Consider the following 20792-nt stretch of genomic DNA (forward strand, 5'->3'; position numbering starts at 1 on the left):
TCTATTTAATAGAAACATGCACTGTGTCAACAATTTTCCAAGTTATCGTAAAAACTCATAAAACAAGGTCAAGGTCCATTACTTGTAATAATGCCCTTTTAATTTCCTTCCAGTCCTTTAACTAGAGTCTATTTATACAATTTATTTCTTGAATTGACTCGACTTGATCTGATCGATTCGATTGACTTGAACGATTCTTCATCAGGCCAATAAAATAAGGTTTCCTTTAGTAACGCGAGTTTACCCGGGTCGTGTGGCGAGTCCCTCGAGCACGTCAGCGGCAGCGAGGTGGTCGCCGGACTTCTCGAGCACCTTCCACAGCAGGTCGAGCAGCTGCAGTGCGCGTGAACCGGAAGCTGCCCGCGCCGCGCCCGCCAAGAACGACCGCAGCGACGGCGGCGGCGCCGCGCCCAGCGACAGCAGTTCTGACGCACACCACACACAAGTCATCATCTCGCATAATATACGCCCCGCATTCATATTTAATTTTTTGACAATTGCTCTACAGTTGACTATGAACCTTCTAATATTATAAACTTGAACGTAAAAACGTTTAGATGTCTGTTACTCAATCACAGTTAATAAAGCGAATTTGATCGAAATGTAGTATAACGGTAGGTTATATCATAATTTAACATCTATTGATCAATACAAAGAAGATATATTGCTATAAAAAGTAACATGTTATTTAGAGAATTATAAAGTATATACATACTTAATATGTAGTATGTATATCGTAATATAGTACCTAATAGGATTTATACAAAAAAGGATGATAGCCTTTATCCATCAACAAGACGCAAATAAATTGTCAACTCTTTTATATATAAAATACATTAACGTACCTGCTCCTAAATTTTTGGACACTAGCCACTCATAAACAGCTATGTGTAAGAGTTCATCGTTACACGACAAACACTCCCAAACTAATTTTCGACCCTAAAATAAAAGAAATTAAGTTACAATTAAAGTACACTACTTAGTATATTTATTTAAGTTACATACTTATTTCGAAACAATGGAATAAATTCTGAGATGCTATTTCTCTAAACCTGTCTCTAAAATTAGTATTCCAATTTAATATAATAGTGAAATCTTTAATTTAGATTAAGGATTAGATTTAGACTAAGGGCCAATATTAAATAAATTTCTAATACATCGAGTCAAAATTATTATAAATTTAGTTCATCATGGTCTATATCCATAAATATATATAAACAAAAATTGCACGAAACTATCAAATTACTAGATTAAGAAATTTAGAGAAATATCGCCTCGAAATTAACCTCATTAAAAACATATTTTAAGCAATTTTAATAGGTAAATTTGAGTACCTGATAGTTAGCGTCGGCGGGCGACAAAGTAAGCATGGCGTCGCTGACCGACGGCGACATGGGCCGTCGCGGAGAATATTCGCTACCTGATGTCTCAGAACTACGTTCGTACAGACGTTCTAGTGCGTTTCCCACTTCACGATATATTTCCATCCTAGAAAAATAAACAATTTTTAATTGAAATATAATTACAATTATTTTTGTAACAATTAATGATATTTTTTATTGAACTGAAAACGACAAACAAGATAACGGCCAATCATGGATAGCGCATAAATCACAGAGCAGATTGTATCGCCAATAGTACTCCTCATTCCTGAGGACTAAGGAGTTACACCCCCGCATACTTCCATATTCCACCCTTCACACAGCCCATACCCACAATCTACTCATGCAAATTTTTATACAAAATCTTTCTCTGGTCTTAATATATATCTTTAAGAATATGTTAATTTTTAAAGATATCTATTGCGCTGTATGCCCCCAAGAATACTTCTAGATGAAGTCCAAACGATTGGCGGAAACGACAAACATAAGTATAAAATTCCCGTTATACATATACATTGATAAATACATATTGTTATAAAATGCATATTGTTTCGATGTATATACCTTTTAAAATAAAGTATATGCCCCTCCCTATCCTGGGATGGCTGATCACTCCTGTAGTAGTGCAACGCCTTATCCTGGGGATCCAACTTGTTGGCGCATGCCACACACAATTCCACAATACCAGAGTAAAATCCAGCTGATATCAATTTTGAACACACTAATGGCAAGTTTACTATTGGAGCGACATCCTAAAATAAATATTTAAAAGGTTACTTTTGAACAAAACACATATCACGACATAATTGTTTAATATAAATATTTATAAAAGCGTTCATAACTGTTGGTTACGAAAGTTCCTCACCAGAGCACTTTTAAAATAATTAATTGGACACACTGAAAATTGTTCAATTATTTTTGAAAATTGACAAACAATTGCTACGTTGCTACTTTTCAGTAAACAAAAGTTATGAACACTCTTAATATTACATTTTAATATTTATTGGGTTTGAAAAAAAAAACTGAAGCAATTGGGAATTAATTTGACACTTTTATGCAACGTCGGGTTTTTACCAATTGCACTTAACAAGATATCTTCAAAAAAAATCAAGATGTACAAAATAATTATTACTATCATTATCTGTAATGATGTTACACAATTAATAAATCGCAAAATGCATAACTAAAAAAAAATATAATTGATTCACCTTACAAAGCTTCAGTGCATGTTGGAGCATTTCTTCTTTTTCTGCTGGATTCTTTTGTTGTTTTGCAAACATTAGCAGTTCATTGGCCTGAAATACGATTTGTTTTTATGAATATGAGATAACAATGATTTAAAATTAAATAACTATACATGTTTTGACTTACTTTGGAGCAGGTGGCATCTTCTTGCCTGTACAGTGTGGGACAGAGCTGTCTCAATTTCTGTGAGATGCCGTCCACTGAGGCATTGTCGCGTAAGTACCCAGCTACTAGGGAACTCAGCAGTAAACATGCTACCTCTTGCCCTCCTACTAACAATTCCCTAAAATATCAAAATAATGTTGATCATTAACTTAATCCAGTGCCAACAGTATCTGCTTCTATATTCATATAGTTATAACATACTCAATGACTAAAATATTTATATCTATATGTTTGTGAAATAATTTTGTGATATGTTTCTTTCAGTCACTACCTAAAAATCCAATCTTTTATCAAGCAGTAAGGCACTCAAAGATCACCTAGGTAACGTGTATTTATTATCAAAATAATGCAAAACTAAAATTTACCAATAAGAAAACAATATAAAAATTCGATAATAGGTATTAAAAATCTGATAATCCAAAATGTAAATATATATAATATGATGTATCATTAGATAAGTTAATACAATCTCATATTTATAATTGTTTAAATGGAATTATTAAACATTTATCTCAATAAACAGTTTAACATGGGTAAAAACATATAACAGTGAAAATACGTAATTCCGTTTGAAAAGGCGTACTGTAATATGCGCTATATAGGTAAAGAAGCAGTCATCATTTTAATGATATAGAATTTAAACTCACCTAAAACTAGCCGCTTGTAATGCACTCTGCTGATCGGGCGGCAAACTTGCAGCAATCACATGGAATTGGTGTTCACATAACACTTTCCACAAACTCAACATTTCTATCGCCATCACTGTAAAATCATTGAAGATCTCTTATAATTTTGTAAATGTTCACAACAAATATTAAGTACTTTTGATTTGTAAAACATATTTTAATGAAAAACTTGATTTAAGTATGGAAAAGAATTAAATAATACTCTGAAAAATTTTGGCTGTGTGAAAACTAAGTTTGAGCAGTCTGTACAACATGATAATACATATATATTATTAAAAAAAAAAAAAGGTAAAAAAGGGTAACTGCCCATGACACTCCTCGTGCATAATCATTCCTGACAGCAAAGATGTTATGTCTCCATAACATATCATTTCACTTCCGTAATCTCTGCAGAGAAATAGATAACTCACTTATGAAAAGTTTTAGCGCATGCAGAGAAGCGTGTTCATCGGAGTGCGGCGGCGCTAGTGTGCGCTGCATGAACGCGCATACGCGCTGCAGCTTCTGTGCGATGTATGCACAGTCCTCGCCTGTCACTTTGCTGCACATCTGATATACAGAATATTAGTTTAAAAAGTATTTCAATACATCTTGGTGATACACCTATATTTTCATGTTTATAAATTTTTATAGACAATCACAAAAATATTGCAAAAGTTAACAGAAACAGGTGGTTTAGGACTGTACTTTGAGGTATTATATGAGATTTTTTATCTTCAAAATACAAATTGTAAACATTATGTACATGTTGAATGAGTAACCACACATATATACTTGCAATGTTAAGATATAACTTACTAGCATAATTAGTAAGCAGTATTACTAAAATGTGCGTATACTCACAATATATGCTACATATACACTAATATAGAAATGTATATTCTAAACGGTGATAATAAATAATAGGTATTACTTACAAATTCTTTATTATCTGGTGTCGATGATTTTGTGACACATTTCAGATTCCAAATGGGAGCAAGAATCCTGCCAATATATATGTAAAGTCCGTTGTGTTTTGCACTATATTCCACTTGTATAGGGAAACTAGGGTCTCTCTGTTGAGGTGAGCTCATAAACGATGACTGGTTAAAAGGTGTCGGACTCATAACATTCTGATGGAATGGCGACTGTGGCATTAATGACTGATTAGGTGAACCAGGGAATGATTGATTCATCTGACCCTGGTATGACTGGTTCAATTTTCCTTGATGTATTTGACCCTGCGCCCCTCTTAAGGTCATGGGTGTCGACATTTGACGTGGTGAAAACTTTGGAGAACCTGGAACATATTTGAAGGTTTATAAAGATATACTATAATAAGATTAAAAATAATTTGGAAAAACAAATGGTAAGAAAAATAACCAACACATAATAAACACCAACATTGTCTTTTACTTGTTTAATAGATTATATTTTAAAAATTTAAAAACTATTCCCACAAAAATTAGACCAATTCAAACAGTCATGAATATGTTTCATCAGAAGGTAAAATCATTTGTTAAACTGTTTATTAGACCACTAATAGATGTGGCCACATGGAGAAGCAAAGGTATAAAAAAAAATAAAGCTAGTTATAGCAAATCGCAATTACCTAAAGAGGAAGGTACATGGGAAGGCTGTGAAGGGTGCGAGGGCTGGTAGTAGAGGTGTGAGTGCTGCGAGTGCTGCGGGTGCTGCGGGAGCTGGTGGAGCTGTGGCTGGCTGCCGTACAGCAGCAGCGCGCGCGCCGCCCACTCGCGCAGCGCCACCTCGGCCGGCGGCTCCTCGCACGCCAGCCGCAGCGCGCTCGCACACGCCTGCTCCGCTGTCTGCATCTATACCCACCACAGACACACTTTATACAACTTTTAAAAGTTTAAAAGATGAAATCGGAATTGTTATTTGCTAATGGTATACGCTAGCGTATACGTACCAGTGAGGGATCCAATCCCTCCTTTGTACAAAAGTCGACTGCACCTTCAACCGTGTTTTTGCCACTAAATAATTATGTTTGTAAAGCTATGTATTAGTATGTAGGCAATAAAATTACATTTTATAATCTCATCTGTATTCACAAAGGCGTAAAATCTTCATCATCGTTATCATATCAGCCTTTAGCTGTCAGTGTGATATCCATAGCGACATTCATATCTATAGGCAACGGTTACATGTTTTCCAAAAAGACGTGACCATGTCAGATTGTTTGATATTAATGTTACACCAAAAAGCATCATATCAGTCTTTGGATACTTATTATTCACTGTAACGCAACACAATAACCTACGACTTTATTAATTAATAACTAATATTATAAATGTGGAAGACAGAAATATGGTATATATTACTCTAGAATGGAGAGGAGGAGGTAGGGTGCTTCACAAACACTATTTATCTCAACCAATCGCCGGTAAAAGCTAGTACTGAATATACAGTTCGATTGATCGCCTTTTACTACAAATTGTGACGCGAGCTTCCTGCGCATAGTTGCCAGCTGGTTACGAGCATGCGTAGATGCCGACCTGGAAGAAGTCCCGCACGGGCGCGGCGTCGGGCCCGCCGCAGTCCCGCAGCAACGCGCGCAGCAGGTCGGGCGCCGCGCCCGCTGCCACCAGCGCCGCGCCCGCGCCCGTCACCACCGCCCATCGCGACACACACCACGCCTCTGACGACACACGCGTACACGTCATTTGAAATGTCATACCGATCAAAGGATTTTTTAAATGGGTAATAATAGAAAGGTAATCCAACCTGTGCTAACGGTATATTCTAGCAGAATATCAGACTGGCAGAGAGAGAGTTAGCAGTTAGTCCATAGTGATGAATTCGCACGGTTTAAACACGACGGTTTCCGAAGGAGAGACGAGCAAGTTGACATTACATAACTAGCATCCCCATTATTAGCAATATACTCTATTGCTAATAATGGGGATGCTAGTTATTCTAGTCACAACTTTCTCCCTTGAGTTAACCCCAAATTAAAAAAGTCAACTTACACAAATCATAATAGTAATTGCTTTACATAATGCACTGAGTTTAGTAAGTCTTTTACACTGGAAGCGTAATATTATGCATTTACCGAGGAAACTTTGAACAAAAGTTAATTGCTTGTTTGTTTTATACAAGGAAAATTTTATCATTCTTAGTTACATAAAAAGATATTGCGTAATAGGTAACAAACAAACAAAAATAAAAGCTCTTATTTTTTAACATCAGTTAAATGAGGGCAGAAAATTTTAGACTAAAATTTTTACAACTTTAAAATAGTATGATATAGTTCCATAAAGAAGTTATAACACAGTGACTAGTATATAGTACATATTAATATATAGTGAGTATTATGAAACAAGTTTAATTCAATCCACAAATTGTTATAACCAATTAATTGGGTACCTTTCTTTGACAATAGAGCTGGGGAAAGATTTGCATCGTGTTTTGGTGGGAGCGCCGTCAGCGCCCATGCGGGGCCGTCCAACGCTAGGACTGTGTGAGCCTCGCTAAATGCCACGCCGCCAGGTATCGCGCGAGACAAACACCATAGTGTCTCGGCCTCACCCCCACCACCAGCAGAACACACCATAACCAATGAACCTGATAAAAAAATGTTCTCCATTGTAATTCACGAGGAAGTCAAAAGTATTGTTAGCTATTACCATTATAGGAAACATAGCACTCAATTAAATCACTATTTTCAAATTATATTAGAATTCAACATGGCAGGAGGCAAGTTTACCACTTCAATATAATATTTTATATGTAGGTGACTATTATTTTTTTCCATAAACAACAATACATTGATGTTTTTATATAAAAGGTAAAAATCTGTTTAATCAGTGACGCAAGAGGTATAATACTTTACTGAAGAGTAACAATGTGTGATGTCATGAAATTTTTTACATGAATAAATTGACAAACAATAATTTAAGGAGAAGAATAAATGCAGAATAGTTGTGTATGTATAGTAAGTCTAAAGAGAAGACTGGTGTATAAAAGTGGTTAATTACTACTTTTCGTCAATAGCGCAATCAGTATTGTGCTATTCTAAATACTATAAAATAATTTACAGTTCCATTCGCTTTTAACAATAGGTAAAGATCGAATGTATAAAACGCACGTCATAAATTAACTATTCTAAATTAAGAATTATCAAATTTATTTTTACCATTTTCATAAACAGCACTGTGAACTTGTTTCGGTTTAAGTACTGAAGCGTTGGGAGTGAATCCAGGCGGTAACCTTACGTGAAGAAGTGTCAGGTATTGCGGCCGCTGAGATGCGCCTTGACTCGCGCTGTAATTTCACAAAATGTCATATTATATAAGGAACTAACTACTAAATTACAAGTTAATAGACTTACTAGTTTAGGTCATGCATACAGAAATAAAAAATAATTTTAATTAATAAAATTGTCAAATGATTTCGAAATTTAATTCAATTTTCTTTTTAACAAAAAGAAATTTATAATTAATATTATGCACTATAATTAATATCAGTGTCACGATGGATTCTGTGATATCCATAGTACTGTTAATGTTCATAGGCGATTATTACCAGGAATACTATCATTGTATATCACTTCAAAACAAAAACAAAATTTACTAGCCTTTGTGTACAAATACTTACTCCCCACTTCCAGTACTAAAATACAATCTTGCACCAGTTTGTGTAACTGCCACCAGATTTAAGTGTTCAGATTCTGATTCATCCACAGCAGATATTGCTACAACTGGTTTGAAATTATTGGCTTCTAATGTCCTAAAAAGTGATGATAGTTATAGGTTTAGTTAGTATTTATCATCATTATATGTATATAAGCTAATACTAACAACAAAAAATGTGTATATTTTTGAAAAATTAATTTGTATTACATGGTATTTTGTGTAATGTGTTAATAAAATATGAACATTTCTCTCTTTTCACTCCCAGAATATTCTAAGTGACTAATAGTTCCCCTATTATATAAGCTCAATACATCAGAATAAGAAAAAGAAATTGTGTAAATCTTCTTGCTACTGAAATGACATGTAACAAATGAATGTGATATAAAGCATGTAATTACGCTAATATCCTCCTCTTATGACTAGGCACTAGTGCCAAGCAGTGAGATGTTAAGAAAGTATTATTATGATGAGTCCAGAACTAAATTTTAATACATTCTATAAAAAGGCCACTAACTGAAAAAGATAGTATTATTAAAAGTTGTTTGAAATTAAAATTATGACTGGTTTCACCTTTATGGCTATATCAAAGATCTAAGATTATCTTTATTATTTACATCTGAGGATTATACATTATCACGGCACATAAATATTACAGACCTTTGAGAATGTCATAAAATGATAATCAATTTGATATTATATAAAATATAAAAATTGTAAAATAATACAAATTTCTTTTACAACAATTATAAATAAAAATAAATACAGTAGGTTTACTGTATTTATTTTTATACCACTGAGGTGGCAAACAAGCATACGGCCCACCTGATGGTAAGTGGTTACCGTAGCCTATGAACACCTGCAATACCAGAGGTATTACGCATGTGTTGCCGACCCTGAAGAAACCTCTTTACCTCCCATTTGAAAAACCTCATGCTTACTTGACTATATCCATGGCTGATGAAACAATTTTCCCTTGTGATAATCTTACTACTTTGCTCAGACTTTCACCATCTGCTCCTAGATCAAACACTTCAATGCAACCTTTCTCGCTCAGTGTGTATAATATATGACGTGAATTGTCAATTTCAATTTTGATTATAGCATCTTCATCATATAAAGCTGCATTCAGGAAAGAAGGTACCAAAAACGATAAAGCACTTGTAGAATGATTAACCTTCTTGCAATGTTTACCAAACCATCCTAATTGAGCCTGAAAAAAAAGTGTTTTTACTTGTTTACTCAATTATATTAGTAGTAAATATAATTACTTAATAGAACTATTTTCTTTAATATTAACTCAAGGTTTGCTTTGTTAACATGTACTTGTTTAAGGAACTAACAAAAAACTAAGAAATTATTATAATAATATGCTTGGCAAACACAAATATATTGATTTGTCATAACAGTATCAGTTGACAAATGCCTCTTGACTGCTGACCACCTACTTACTAGGCCAGGGGCCTATCTCATTAGAATTATAGAGTCATAAGCATTTTTCCAAATACAAAGGCAAACATATTGCCTTTTGTACTTTTATACTTACAAAATTAGCCACAAATTCATGAGAATGGCTTAAGTAGACTATTTTACACTATAAAAAATTCTAGTTAGTATTTAAAAAATTAAGAAAGAATTCAAGGGACTGAATGTATTGACAAGTAATGTTTCTTACTTGATATGTTATTTCATAAAGACATCCATCCTTTCCTCCCATAAAAATGCGTCCTTTAGCATTAGATTTTACACACATCATAGACACACCATCAGTTGGTAACACAAACACTGGTTCAGGGACTAAATGTATCTCTTGGAATTCACTTGAAGTATCATTTTTACTTGAAGAAAATGTTACACCTGTAAATAAAAATGCTCTATAATTTAATATATAATAAACCAGTATATAAGCAACAATTTAACCAGAATATTTTTAAAGAAACTCTAAAATTGAAAAATAATCTCAGCCTAGACAGTTGAGTTGTGAAGTATTTGAATTTCATTAAATCAAACTGTTAATAATATTTTAATACTAACAAGGAAATAATTATTTTTCAGATTTTGTTCCACAAAAAATAAACAGTTACTTCAATTGGAATAAAATTAATAAGGGACCAGAAAAGAAGTAAATGTTATTATTTACAAGATTAAAATTAGTTCAAAAACTCACAAATAAATCTTGTAAAATATACAAACACCCAAAAAATTAAATTGAAAATCTGTTCGTTTTTACAGTTGCTGAAAACTATAAAATTATATTATTCTATTGAAGTTAGAGATCTAGTAATTTTTATTTAATTATATTTACAGAAGCAAATCAGGTCTTAACAAAGTTTGAATAAGTGTTTTCTCACATATAAAACATGAACAAAATATTCAAAATAAAATATGGTTTATCCCAGTAATATATTTCTAAATAAATATTTGTAATTATGATTAATTGTATTTGTAACTGTGGTCCACATCATTATTATTATTTATTACTTACATATTCTTAGTGAATCATCATTATTTACTAGAAAATACCTGCTGCAATAAAAGAAAAAAATAATAAGTATCAAAGAAGATATCAAACATTTTACCTAATACAACAATCTCAACTGTTGTGGTCAACACAAGTAAATATTTTACAAAACTCTGAAACACTCCAGTCTTAGGTTTCACCAAACCAACACTGACTATAGTTTCTCCTAATCCATCAAAGTATGCCACATCGCTGCCATGTTCAAAAGCCCACACATAAATATTGCTGTCTATTGCGAGCCAAACTCTGCTTATTTCTGGGAATACACCCATTAAACAGTGACATTGCATATCTGACAACTAATATTAAGGAAATACCTCTGTTTATTTAAATATTGATATATCATAATAATACCATAACTCATTTTTTTTTTAGTGGTGATAAAAAGAACAAAGCACAACATAATAGAGTAAGAAGTAACTCTAAAATCCCATATTAAATCATATACCTATCCACTTGAACATAGTGGTAAGAGTAAGCTAATGTCATTTTCTTGTAAACAGAGAACTGTGCCCAGTAGTGAGACCAGAATGGGTTTATATAGATTATGTATAATTAATATAAATATGTATTTATATTTTTTTATATATTTATCTAGGTGTCTAGATATTTAATTTTAAGTAAAAATATATATATTAACATTATTACATTTGTTATATCTCCATATGTATTCACAATGATAGAATTTAATCATGTCTCTGAACAAACTACTTATATAATTAACCATCTCCATCCAAAAGTTGGCTGGAAGAGAATTTTTGTGACAAGGCTGCCTATTGTTTGCTCAGTGTGATAATTTCTTGTAATTATTTGTATCTATAAATTTACTACTGTAGTCTTTTAAAAGAAACAATAAAGAGTACTATGTAACAATAATAAATATATAAAAATGATCGAAGAAATTTATGAAAAGGATACGAGCAAAATGTTCCATTATTTCAGGTGGTAATGGAACTTTGTTTAAAATCTTCAACTGTGATAAATTTGGATGTTTTAGTATAGCTGCAAGGTTTCTGTAATCTCCAGCATTCAAGCCACTGCATGTTGGTGTTCTTAATGCAGCTATTCCAGTTATCTAGTGTTTTAAAAGAATTAATGAGAAAAAATATTTATAGACTAAAATACTTCTACATAAATTATAAAATTTGTTATTTTACGAACCTCCAAGAAAGAAGGGCGCGAATTATCAGCGGTTATATACCGGTCCAGCGTACGGCCAGCTAGTTCTAAACACTCCAACTGCATTTTACCACTTTCTATTAAATGAGTATCAACAGTATTGCTTATTATACTCGGCATCTAGAAACATCTCAAATATTTTTATATAAAAATACTATACAAATGTTTGAACAAGTTTCCAAGCTTTGAGGTTAATTCCTAATGTCAAACAAAAGTCAAAATTAAGTGACAAGAAGAAATTATAACAACTTACGACTTTTGGTCCAAATTTATACAAAATTAAACACCACGACTATGATATTCATTTATTTTTCAACTTTTCGATTAATATTACACTAAAACACTAATAAATATTTTAATTAAAAAATTATAAGAATTCGAAATACCGACGGTTACAAAAATGACATTTGACAAACAAAATAATGTTACCCTTATAATGTAGTGATTATGCCACAGACTTAGTACAATGTACTTCGTACTAACAGACTGGCAATGCAATCACAAAAATGGGACAAAAATGTGATAACACCGGGCTGTAGTTAGAGGAAGGCATTGAAGGGCAGTGCCTTTAATGCCTTCCTCTAACTACACCTTAAAATGAAAGACCCTAAAAAAATTAGACAGATTTGCTTTTTTGAAGTCAATTATAGCTTATGGCCTACCAAAAAGTTTTTTGCCCTACCGTAAACACGGGTCTACGGCCCTGGATTACTATAATTGTGTATGCAACAATGTTGCCAGATTAAAAATTGTTACTTTAGATTAAGTTAATAATGTGAAGCTAGAAATTTAAAATCTTTTTAGGAATAAATAATCCTTTATAAAATGTAACTTTATTTATATTTTAATTATATTATTTATTTCTTAATATTTATATATATATATATATATATATATATATATATATATATATATATATATATATATATATTATAAAAATATAAAAAAATTTTGCTTTGTAAAATTTTGAAATAAAGGTTGAAAATCGGTATTTGTGGATATATATCTATAAATATGGACGGATGATGTCACTAGAATTAACAGCCATTTTGAATACTTTATACTTTACTGATTTCTTTGAATACAAATATCTCAGAATCTTTGGAGATTTAAAACATGTATTGATGTTAAAAATAATCAAAATGGCACTCATTTTAATTTTATGCAAGCTTTTGGAAATACCTACGTATTGCAATGGAAAATATGAGTTAATTAATTATACCTAATTGACTAAATGTGAAAACATTTATTTTAAGTTTAATTTTTTAATGCTATTATATTAATCCTTAATCAAATAAATATTTTTGTCACTATAAATAAAAATAGCGGTCATTATGATAATTCAGACATCGAATCCATATTTGAAGTCTATACGGATCCTCAGATATCGATTTTAAAAGCAATCGGTCAAATAAAAATAAATAGCGGGCTTTCTTATTATTTGTGTCAACGGTTCTATATTTGAGGTATATATATGGTATACATACATATATACATACATATACATACCATATATGTAAAACAAAAACAACGCAATGTGACAAAAATTATGTAATCCTTTTTAAAAAATCATAATATTTTTATATACGTTTAGGTAATATATTATTATAACCTCATTGGGCATTATTAGCTATTTGGAGATAAGTGTATTGTAAATATTAATAACTATTTAACAATAAGTTTCCTTTAGGTTCTCCCAGTATATCTGACCCATCGTATATTAGCTGCCCGCGGAGGTAAGTCTGCTTTACCACACCCTGCAGTTCTTTGCCCAAATATGGCGTTAGCTGAAAATATCAACAAACATTAATAACTAAGAACATTATTATGTATAAAATTAACCTAAAGGAACTATAAGATATATATAGAATACAGAATTAGAAATTGTCACCAATAAAATATTAATGTTTTTAAATCGAGGAAAAAACTTTAAATAGTGGTTTAATTGTTTGATGGTGTTCTATGTTTCTGTTTTTTAAATTATTCAATTTTGCCGTATTTAAAATAATTTTCCCGGCGTGGAGGGGGGGGGGGGGCTGGTTCTTTAAACAAAGCACATCTGTATTCTGAAATTCTAAGTACCTTGGTTATATTTTCTGATTCCTCTAAACTATATAGAGCGTCCAATTAAGTTGTCCAAATTATAATAAGAAAATTCATAGTAGTTACCTTATTTTTGTGTCTTATAATCTCTGAAGTCACTGTAAATGTAGAATCAGGATCAAAGAACACCAGATCAGCATCCAGACCTGGCTTTATTGCTCCTTTACGGTCCTGTATACCGCAAAGAAGAGCCGTACTAGAACTCAAATATTTGCTGATACTTCGTAGATCCAAACCACGGGCACTTGCGTTTGTCCAGAATAAAGATAAACCTAAGAAAAATACTGTATGAATATTCAACAACTTAATTTTAAACTAGATGACTACACTTAGTTTTTAATTTGTGACCGCGATCTCATGTAATTTAAGATCTCATTTTAATTCAGATGACAAATGGCGAATTCTTTGATAGGTAATCGATCGCTACCTTTCTTCATTAAATAATTTTTAATTTTTATATTTATGAATGCATACATTCTAGTAAATTGCAATCATAATCATTACAAGTTTTACCAAATTGCACAGAAGAAATTCCACCCCACGCTTCCAAATTGTTACTGCACTTGAGATCGGGAGTGCAAGGCGAATGATCAGACACCACCATATCCAGTTTGTCTTCTAATAAATATTTCCATAACCTCTCCTGTGAAAGTATATTTTATCAGAAACAAAATAAATATTCTATAATCTATTGATGTAAATGTACCGAATGCAATAGTAAAAAGAGCCGTCATACGACGAGAACGATCACGTGTACTGTATCCAGTAATGAATGATCTTTATATTTATTCTCATATTCTCCTGTTAAGTTGTTCTATTTTATATATTTCTAAATATTATATGATATAATTAACACACTATATACATACAAATATCTGCCGTATCTTGGAATAAAAAGGAACACTATATATTTAAAAATTCGGCTTACGTCTAAGAATGAGACTTACAATCTTTTCAGATCATTTCAGTTCAACCAGAGACTATATATTTTAACTGCGATCCGGCCTGGCTACGCACGGGTAGATAGAATTTTCAAAAATAAAATATATCCTATGTTACACGTAGATATCTACATTGATATTTCGCTATAATGAGGATTAATGAATTTCACCTTATTGTCACGGTCCCTGATAGGTGGTGCACACTTGTATTCGCTGCAACCTCGTGGGACTTGATCGGCACTAAGCGTCAGGTAATGATGGCAAGTCTCTGCGGTGACGCCTCCTCGCCAGGATTTGTTTCCAGCAGCTAACCTTATCCGCCGTGCTTCCTCTAACAACGGTACTACATTCGCTGAAGATACGTGGACTATGTGCACTCGCACACTACAATAATAAATTAATTATGAGTGCTATCTACTATCCATTGATAGAATCCTGTGTGAGGTGGTGAAATAAGAGTACAATGATCACCACAGCTTTTCATCTCCAGAATATTGTATGGAGGAATAAAGGTAACAAAACACAATATACCAATACAAGAAAAAAAAACTTAAAATGAAACCCTATATGAAACCGCTTGGCTTGCATAATAGAAGACTTATGCTTTCTCTTGTGAAGAAAGATCTATGCCCAAAAGTGAAACTATAAAGTGTTATTAGGTATTGTGGATACAATTTCGTTTGAAATAAGGAAATATGGATCATAACCCTACACAATACCATAATATTACCTTATTTGTATATGTATTTCATTATTTCATATGTATATGTACAGAATTTTATTTGTACAGACTTATAGAAATACATATACATACATACATAAAGAAGATTTTTTAAGTAACGTCTCACTATGAAACATAATTCCGCAAATAAATAAAATTATTAACGCACTTACTCGGTCTTTTCAACAAAACTTTTAACTAGTGATATGGCATTTAACTCCATAGACGGTGGCCGCGACTCCAAATAAGTTGTATATTCCTCTGGATCTAAAATTACAAAATTCATTAAATATTTCAAGCCAAATACAGTATTTTGTTTTCAGTCTTCATGATTAAACAGATGAATAGCTTTATTAATAATAAACACTTTCGTAGATAAATTTAATCTATAATTTAAACAGTAAAAAGTATTTAACAATAACAAATAAAAATAACCTTAAGCGTTAAAAACTAAATATAATACGTATACTTATTACTCATTATTTATACCTACTACAAAAGCTTTTGAATTTTTATATTTTTCTTCTGTACCTTACCTTTCTTTTTAATTTTATTTTTTATAGTAGCATTGTCTTCTTCAATTTCTGCATGAAACTGTAAAAATATAAAAAAAACTCTTTTACAAAAATATTTAAAAGACACACGATCAAAATAATTATGAATTTATAGAATATATAATATTATCTATACCCACATCTACTTATATATAACTTAAAAATTACAACACTATTTATATGAATTTACTGGGTACAGACGAATAACATCTGAGTCCTCAAGAATGCAACGCATGGGGAATGGAATCATGGACGAAACAGTATACTCTGTTATGTCCATGGTACTGCTCATGTCTATAGGCAACGGTTACCACTTTCCATCAGGTGGGCTGTTAGCTTGTTTGCCATTCTAAGTTGTATAAAAAAAAACTAACCAGTAATTTTTTTAAATTTAAAATAAAAAAAAATTCTGTAAATATTATGTAATATGTACGAGTATATTGTGCACAGTAAGTATTTAGATAACATAATTACTGCTAACACTGATCCTGTCCCTTCGAGTGCCACAAAAGCAAGTTCAAGGTCTCGAGCGTCCACATTTGGAAATTCTTCGACACCGCTAGGACAAAGGAAACACTTAAATCCAACCACTCCAGCCTTTACCATGTCTTGAAGCGAATTCTGAAAATTTAAATTTTTTATATGGAAATTTACAATTGCTTCACATTAGTAAGCGACTTATAAAAATAACAGGTTCTTCATTCTTTTATTTTTTTTAACCAGTTTAAAAATAGCAGGAGATTTTCAATACGGTTAATAATATTAATATTCAAAAGTTTAAAGTTACTGTAATTTTTTTTCACAAATAAAAATCATTTTATGCAAAAAATATTTTATAAAAATGCAAAGCGTGGCACCTACCTGATTTCCTACAATAATTCCTCCCCAGAAAGCGACATCTACGAACACATTTCCAACAGCTGATGATGCTTTCGTATTCAGATTTTTTAAAGTTGTAGTTGGTGGTATTGAATTCCTGAAATTTGTAACATTAGTATTATGAGAGTCTGCTATATCATCCACATAACAATTTTCATATCAATGTATTATGTCGATCTATTCCATTTTCAAAGTAAATCGATTCTGTAGTTTAGTCATAAAAAACATCAAACAAACGATAGACTTTCTTTACTGTGTTTTATATTACTTATTTTTTATTGATATTCTTAAAATACCACAATAATATCTTTCCTTTGTCATGACAAAAAAGCTGTATAAAAATCATAATTTGAAAACAATTCCTAAAAGGAGAAAATTCGGTTTTTAATTAATTGGTGTAGGTTTTTAGATTACAAATTTGTTTATGAATACACATACAGTGGCATGTCAACAATGGTGGTGATGCCTCCAGCGGCTGCAGCACTTGTTGCGGTACGAAATCCTTCCCATGCTGTACGACCGGGTTCGTTCACGTGCACGTGTGAGTCGACTACGCCAGCAAGTAAAGCTAATTCACCGCCGTCAATCACCTGAAATGGATGCTACCTAAAATGAATTTAATACTAGGTACTCACTTATGGTATAACTTATAAAATTACCAAATTAATAAAAGTGTATCCATCTCCTTAAAGAAAGTATACTGAACTGTAAACCTACCAGTATTATAAATGTGAAAATATATTAAGGTGCTTGTATATTTGTTATTCAATTATGCTTAAAGAGTTGAACGGATTTGAATGAAATTTGAGATAGTACACAGATAGGTGACATCTTAATATGTCTGTAGATTAATTTCTATACCAGTGTACGCAGGTAACGCTTTATTTATTTATAAATTATTTCTACCATTATTTATACATTATATGCGATTTATTTGCATCAATTACGCAATATTTAATATAATTATATGCTTTTCGCTTAAAAGAGTGAACATGAGTTCGTTTTATTCGGCATTATTTATTATTTAGAAACATAGCTCACATATTTTATACCTCAACAGTAAATTTGTTTCAGGCGTTACCTGTCCATAGCTGACCATAAGCCTTACCCAAAAAGGGGTTTTGCCAGTAGTTGCTGCACTTGGCAGGCAATTTGGCTACCGTAGTTTAGAGATGTTTTAAGAGGAACGCTGTCCCTCTACTATTAGGTTCCTTAAGTCATCTCTTACCACACCCATAGGAAAGGTAGGTGTGGCCTTTTCTATGCGACTATTATTTTTCATGGCGGGACACAACGATTTCACAACATATACTATAAAGCTGTATAAATTGGTTAAACTTGAATTTAACACTTTACACTAAAGGTACAGTATTATGGATTTAATTGGGTCTTTATCGTGACTGAAGGTGACTTCATCATAATTATGAGGTCACTTAACCATTCTTCTAGGCTCACACCTTGCTCCTTTCGTTCATCAAAGTAATAATCTATAGAATGATCTACCTCAACTTTGCCATCGTTTTCAGTGACGAAATTATTGGCTTCTTGTCTTGTAAGAAGTTGTTCTATCACACCATCTTTAACTAGAATGCCACCGTCAAAAATCTTGTTTTCAGTAACTACACGCTTACTTAGAAATAACTGACGATTATCCGGCGCCATATTAAATAAATATTATTAAAAAAAAATTAGAGCAAAATAAACGTCTTATATAAATGTATTTTACTCGGCAACTAAAATACTTATCGATGTCTGTTGTCAATCGAACTATTTCATGTTATCTACTGTTTAATTTCAACTCTCAACACTGAATCAGCTTCGATAATAACGTATTGAGATTTATCTCAATGGTTAAATTGTCGCAATATATTGTTTTCTTATATGGTAAGAAAAATATTGAATTTTCAACCGATTTAAAAAAATGGACGAGGTTTTCAATTCAGTTGTATTTTTTATATCTGTTACCGCATACCTCCATCATTTATAAACCGATTTGGAAAGTTCTTTTTCATCTGGAAGGATACTCAGATATACTTGCAGATTAGTTCCATAAAAAATTTATTAAAATCAAATAAATACTTTAATTTTTAAATAACAAAACTGGTTTTACCGCGATCGAAGTCTTTTTTTTTTTTTGTAAAATCTACTGTTTAAATTACTTTTCTTATTTTGTTTATGTTTATAAAATGAATAAATAACTGTACAAACCTATCACTTTTTACCATTTACTATCACAACTGTAACCATACAGTCTGGTTGATGGTAAATGCCCACCAAATTCATATAAGCTCTTACAACATCAATAACATTACTATACTAGACGTACTAACTAACGTACTAGACGTTGACAATGCCAATTCTTTATGACACGAAAACTTTGAGTCGTACATAGTATCCAGTAATTTATCTTCGATCAGAACACAGCCTGCGAACTGTTTGGTAGTAGAAAGGACTGAAATTGAAGTTAAAAAATTGCTCTTTTTAAAATAACGTTATTAATAGTATTATTTATAACTATTTGGAGGCAGAAGCAAAAATGAAACAGTAGTATTCTTGCAGATGACTTTAATTGTTATGTTGAGCATATTGGATTGGAGGAGATTACACCTAATTTCTGTCAGTAAATATAACCCAATCAAGCGAGTAAAGTGTAACTACAATTCGGGCCCCATAATTTAAAATATAAAATTGATTGTGCCATGTTTATTAATAATAAGTGAGGGTATATGACAGAATCTTGATTTACCTATACATATAATATTGTTAGGATATAAAATCGATTATCTAACTTACGTACCTAAATACTAATTTTAGTCTATATAAGTACATATTAAGTACTTACATATTTGAAATATTATTGTTGTTATTCATTCATATATTAAAAGTAACTTAAAGCCTCAAAAAAACAATAATGCATAATATCGCTTTGTATAGAGTTTCAAAATCATTCCTTTTTATAATTTTGCCGTAGAGTATACGTAGATAATTTCATATCATAAAAACATTGGTGAACTCAATTTTAGTTCTACCTAGTATATTATTAACTAGCGACCCATCCCAGCTTCGCACGGGGGCACATTACATCACATCACATTAGAAACCTCTCAAATTATTAGTAGAAACATTGATAATTATTGCTATTATATTATACATGTATTATACATATAAAGCTTCCTCATGAATCACTCTATCATCAAAATCCGTTGCGTAGTTTTAAAGATCTAAGCATACATAGGGACAGACGGGAAACGACTTTGTTTTATACTTTGTATTGATGATGACATTGAAATCACACTAGCTACATCTGTGTAATAAATATAAAAACATTTAAACTGATTTGATTTTCCTTAAATGATTTAAGTTAAAGCTATCACAACTTACAAGTACAACTACAAAAATATAGATGGCACTATAACAGATTTTAATAAGATTCGATTTAAACATTTTTATTTTTTATGGATTTATACTTACCAAACATATACAATTTCAATAACGAATACAAGTTTATACGAAAAAAAAACATTACATGTATAAAGTGTGTTTACATGAAAAAAATATAGTATCTACACAAACGAACTTATGTCTCTTGAGGGGACTTCAGTCATCTTGGAAAAGATAAAAAAATTACATCCCATCATCGGTTAATAGTTGTATCCGTGGCTATTTTTTTCTGCCCATCTCATCTGTCTTTTTTATCTCATTCTCCACAAAATACGTACTTATTAGTCTATTTTGTTATACAACGCACATGATCTTATATATAATATTTTTATTAGAACTTA

The 20792-nt window shown here is 31.7% G+C and overlaps 2 protein-coding genes and 1 long non-coding RNA gene across 3 annotated transcripts in view; 1 reads left to right on the forward strand and 2 right to left on the reverse strand.

The window, feature by feature from the left end:
• Nucleotides 1-12227, reverse strand: part of LOC113517398 (nuclear pore complex protein Nup154) — a 17454-nt gene extending 5227 nt beyond the window's left edge. The window contains exons 1-20 of the mRNA XM_052894667.1: nucleotides 12066-12227; nucleotides 11795-11932; nucleotides 11552-11708; nucleotides 10692-10925; nucleotides 9788-9969; nucleotides 9054-9325; nucleotides 8078-8209; nucleotides 7617-7744; nucleotides 6848-7045; nucleotides 5977-6119; nucleotides 5070-5292; nucleotides 4396-4757; nucleotides 3889-4027; nucleotides 3440-3554; nucleotides 2754-2910; nucleotides 2591-2677; nucleotides 1947-2134; nucleotides 1335-1488; nucleotides 846-939; nucleotides 245-425 (exon numbers count right to left, since the gene is read on the reverse strand). Of these exons, the coding sequence (XP_052750627.1) occupies nucleotides 245-425; nucleotides 846-939; nucleotides 1335-1488; nucleotides 1947-2134; nucleotides 2591-2677; nucleotides 2754-2910; nucleotides 3440-3554; nucleotides 3889-4027; nucleotides 4396-4757; nucleotides 5070-5292; nucleotides 5977-6119; nucleotides 6848-7045; nucleotides 7617-7744; nucleotides 8078-8209; nucleotides 9054-9325; nucleotides 9788-9969; nucleotides 10692-10925; nucleotides 11552-11708; nucleotides 11795-11932 (3284 nt within the window). The 5' untranslated portion in view covers nucleotides 12066-12227. The remainder of the gene's footprint in view (nucleotides 1-244; nucleotides 426-845; nucleotides 940-1334; nucleotides 1489-1946; nucleotides 2135-2590; nucleotides 2678-2753; nucleotides 2911-3439; nucleotides 3555-3888; nucleotides 4028-4395; nucleotides 4758-5069; nucleotides 5293-5976; nucleotides 6120-6847; nucleotides 7046-7616; nucleotides 7745-8077; nucleotides 8210-9053; nucleotides 9326-9787; nucleotides 9970-10691; nucleotides 10926-11551; nucleotides 11709-11794; nucleotides 11933-12065) is intronic.
• On the forward strand, nucleotides 6467-7213 carry LOC128200627 (uncharacterized). The gene is made up of 2 exons (XR_008252815.1): nucleotides 6467-6785; nucleotides 6864-7213. It is a non-coding gene; the product is annotated as an uncharacterized LOC128200627 (long non-coding RNA).
• A 1121-nt stretch (nucleotides 12228-13348) lies between the features above and the next one.
• LOC113517473 (allantoinase) lies at nucleotides 13349-18739 on the reverse strand. Its single transcript, XM_026902142.3, has 10 exons — nucleotides 18514-18739; nucleotides 17449-17600; nucleotides 16993-17107; nucleotides 16606-16752; nucleotides 16114-16171; nucleotides 15751-15844; nucleotides 15027-15240; nucleotides 14429-14558; nucleotides 13982-14187; nucleotides 13349-13599 (listed from the first exon to the last, which is right to left on the reverse strand). The coding sequence occupies exons 1-10, from the start codon at nucleotides 18670-18672 to the stop codon at nucleotides 13471-13473; spliced, it is 1404 nt and encodes a 467-aa protein (XP_026757943.2). The 5' UTR covers nucleotides 18673-18739; the 3' UTR covers nucleotides 13349-13470.
• Between the last annotated feature and the right edge of the window lie 2053 nt (nucleotides 18740-20792).

Source organism: Galleria mellonella, unplaced genomic scaffold, assembly GCF_026898425.1.
Source record: "Galleria mellonella isolate WM207_F2 unplaced genomic scaffold, CSIRO_AGI_GalMel_v1 utg223, whole genome shotgun sequence".
Classification (NCBI taxonomy): Eukaryota; Metazoa; Arthropoda; class Insecta; order Lepidoptera; family Pyralidae; genus Galleria; species Galleria mellonella.

Coding starts and splice junctions, on each gene's coding strand:
- LOC113517473 (XM_026902142.3), bottom strand. CDS start 18,672: ATGGCGCCGGATAATCGTCAGTTATTTCTAAGTAAGCGTGTAGTTACT. Junction 17,108..17,448: donor ACCATTGTTGACATGCCACT/GTATGTGTATTC, acceptor TACAAATTTCAG/GAATTCAATACCACCAACTA. Junction 13,600..13,981: donor TTATAAGACACAAAAATAAG/GTAACTACTATG, acceptor TGATATTTTCAG/CTAACGCCATATTTGGGCAA.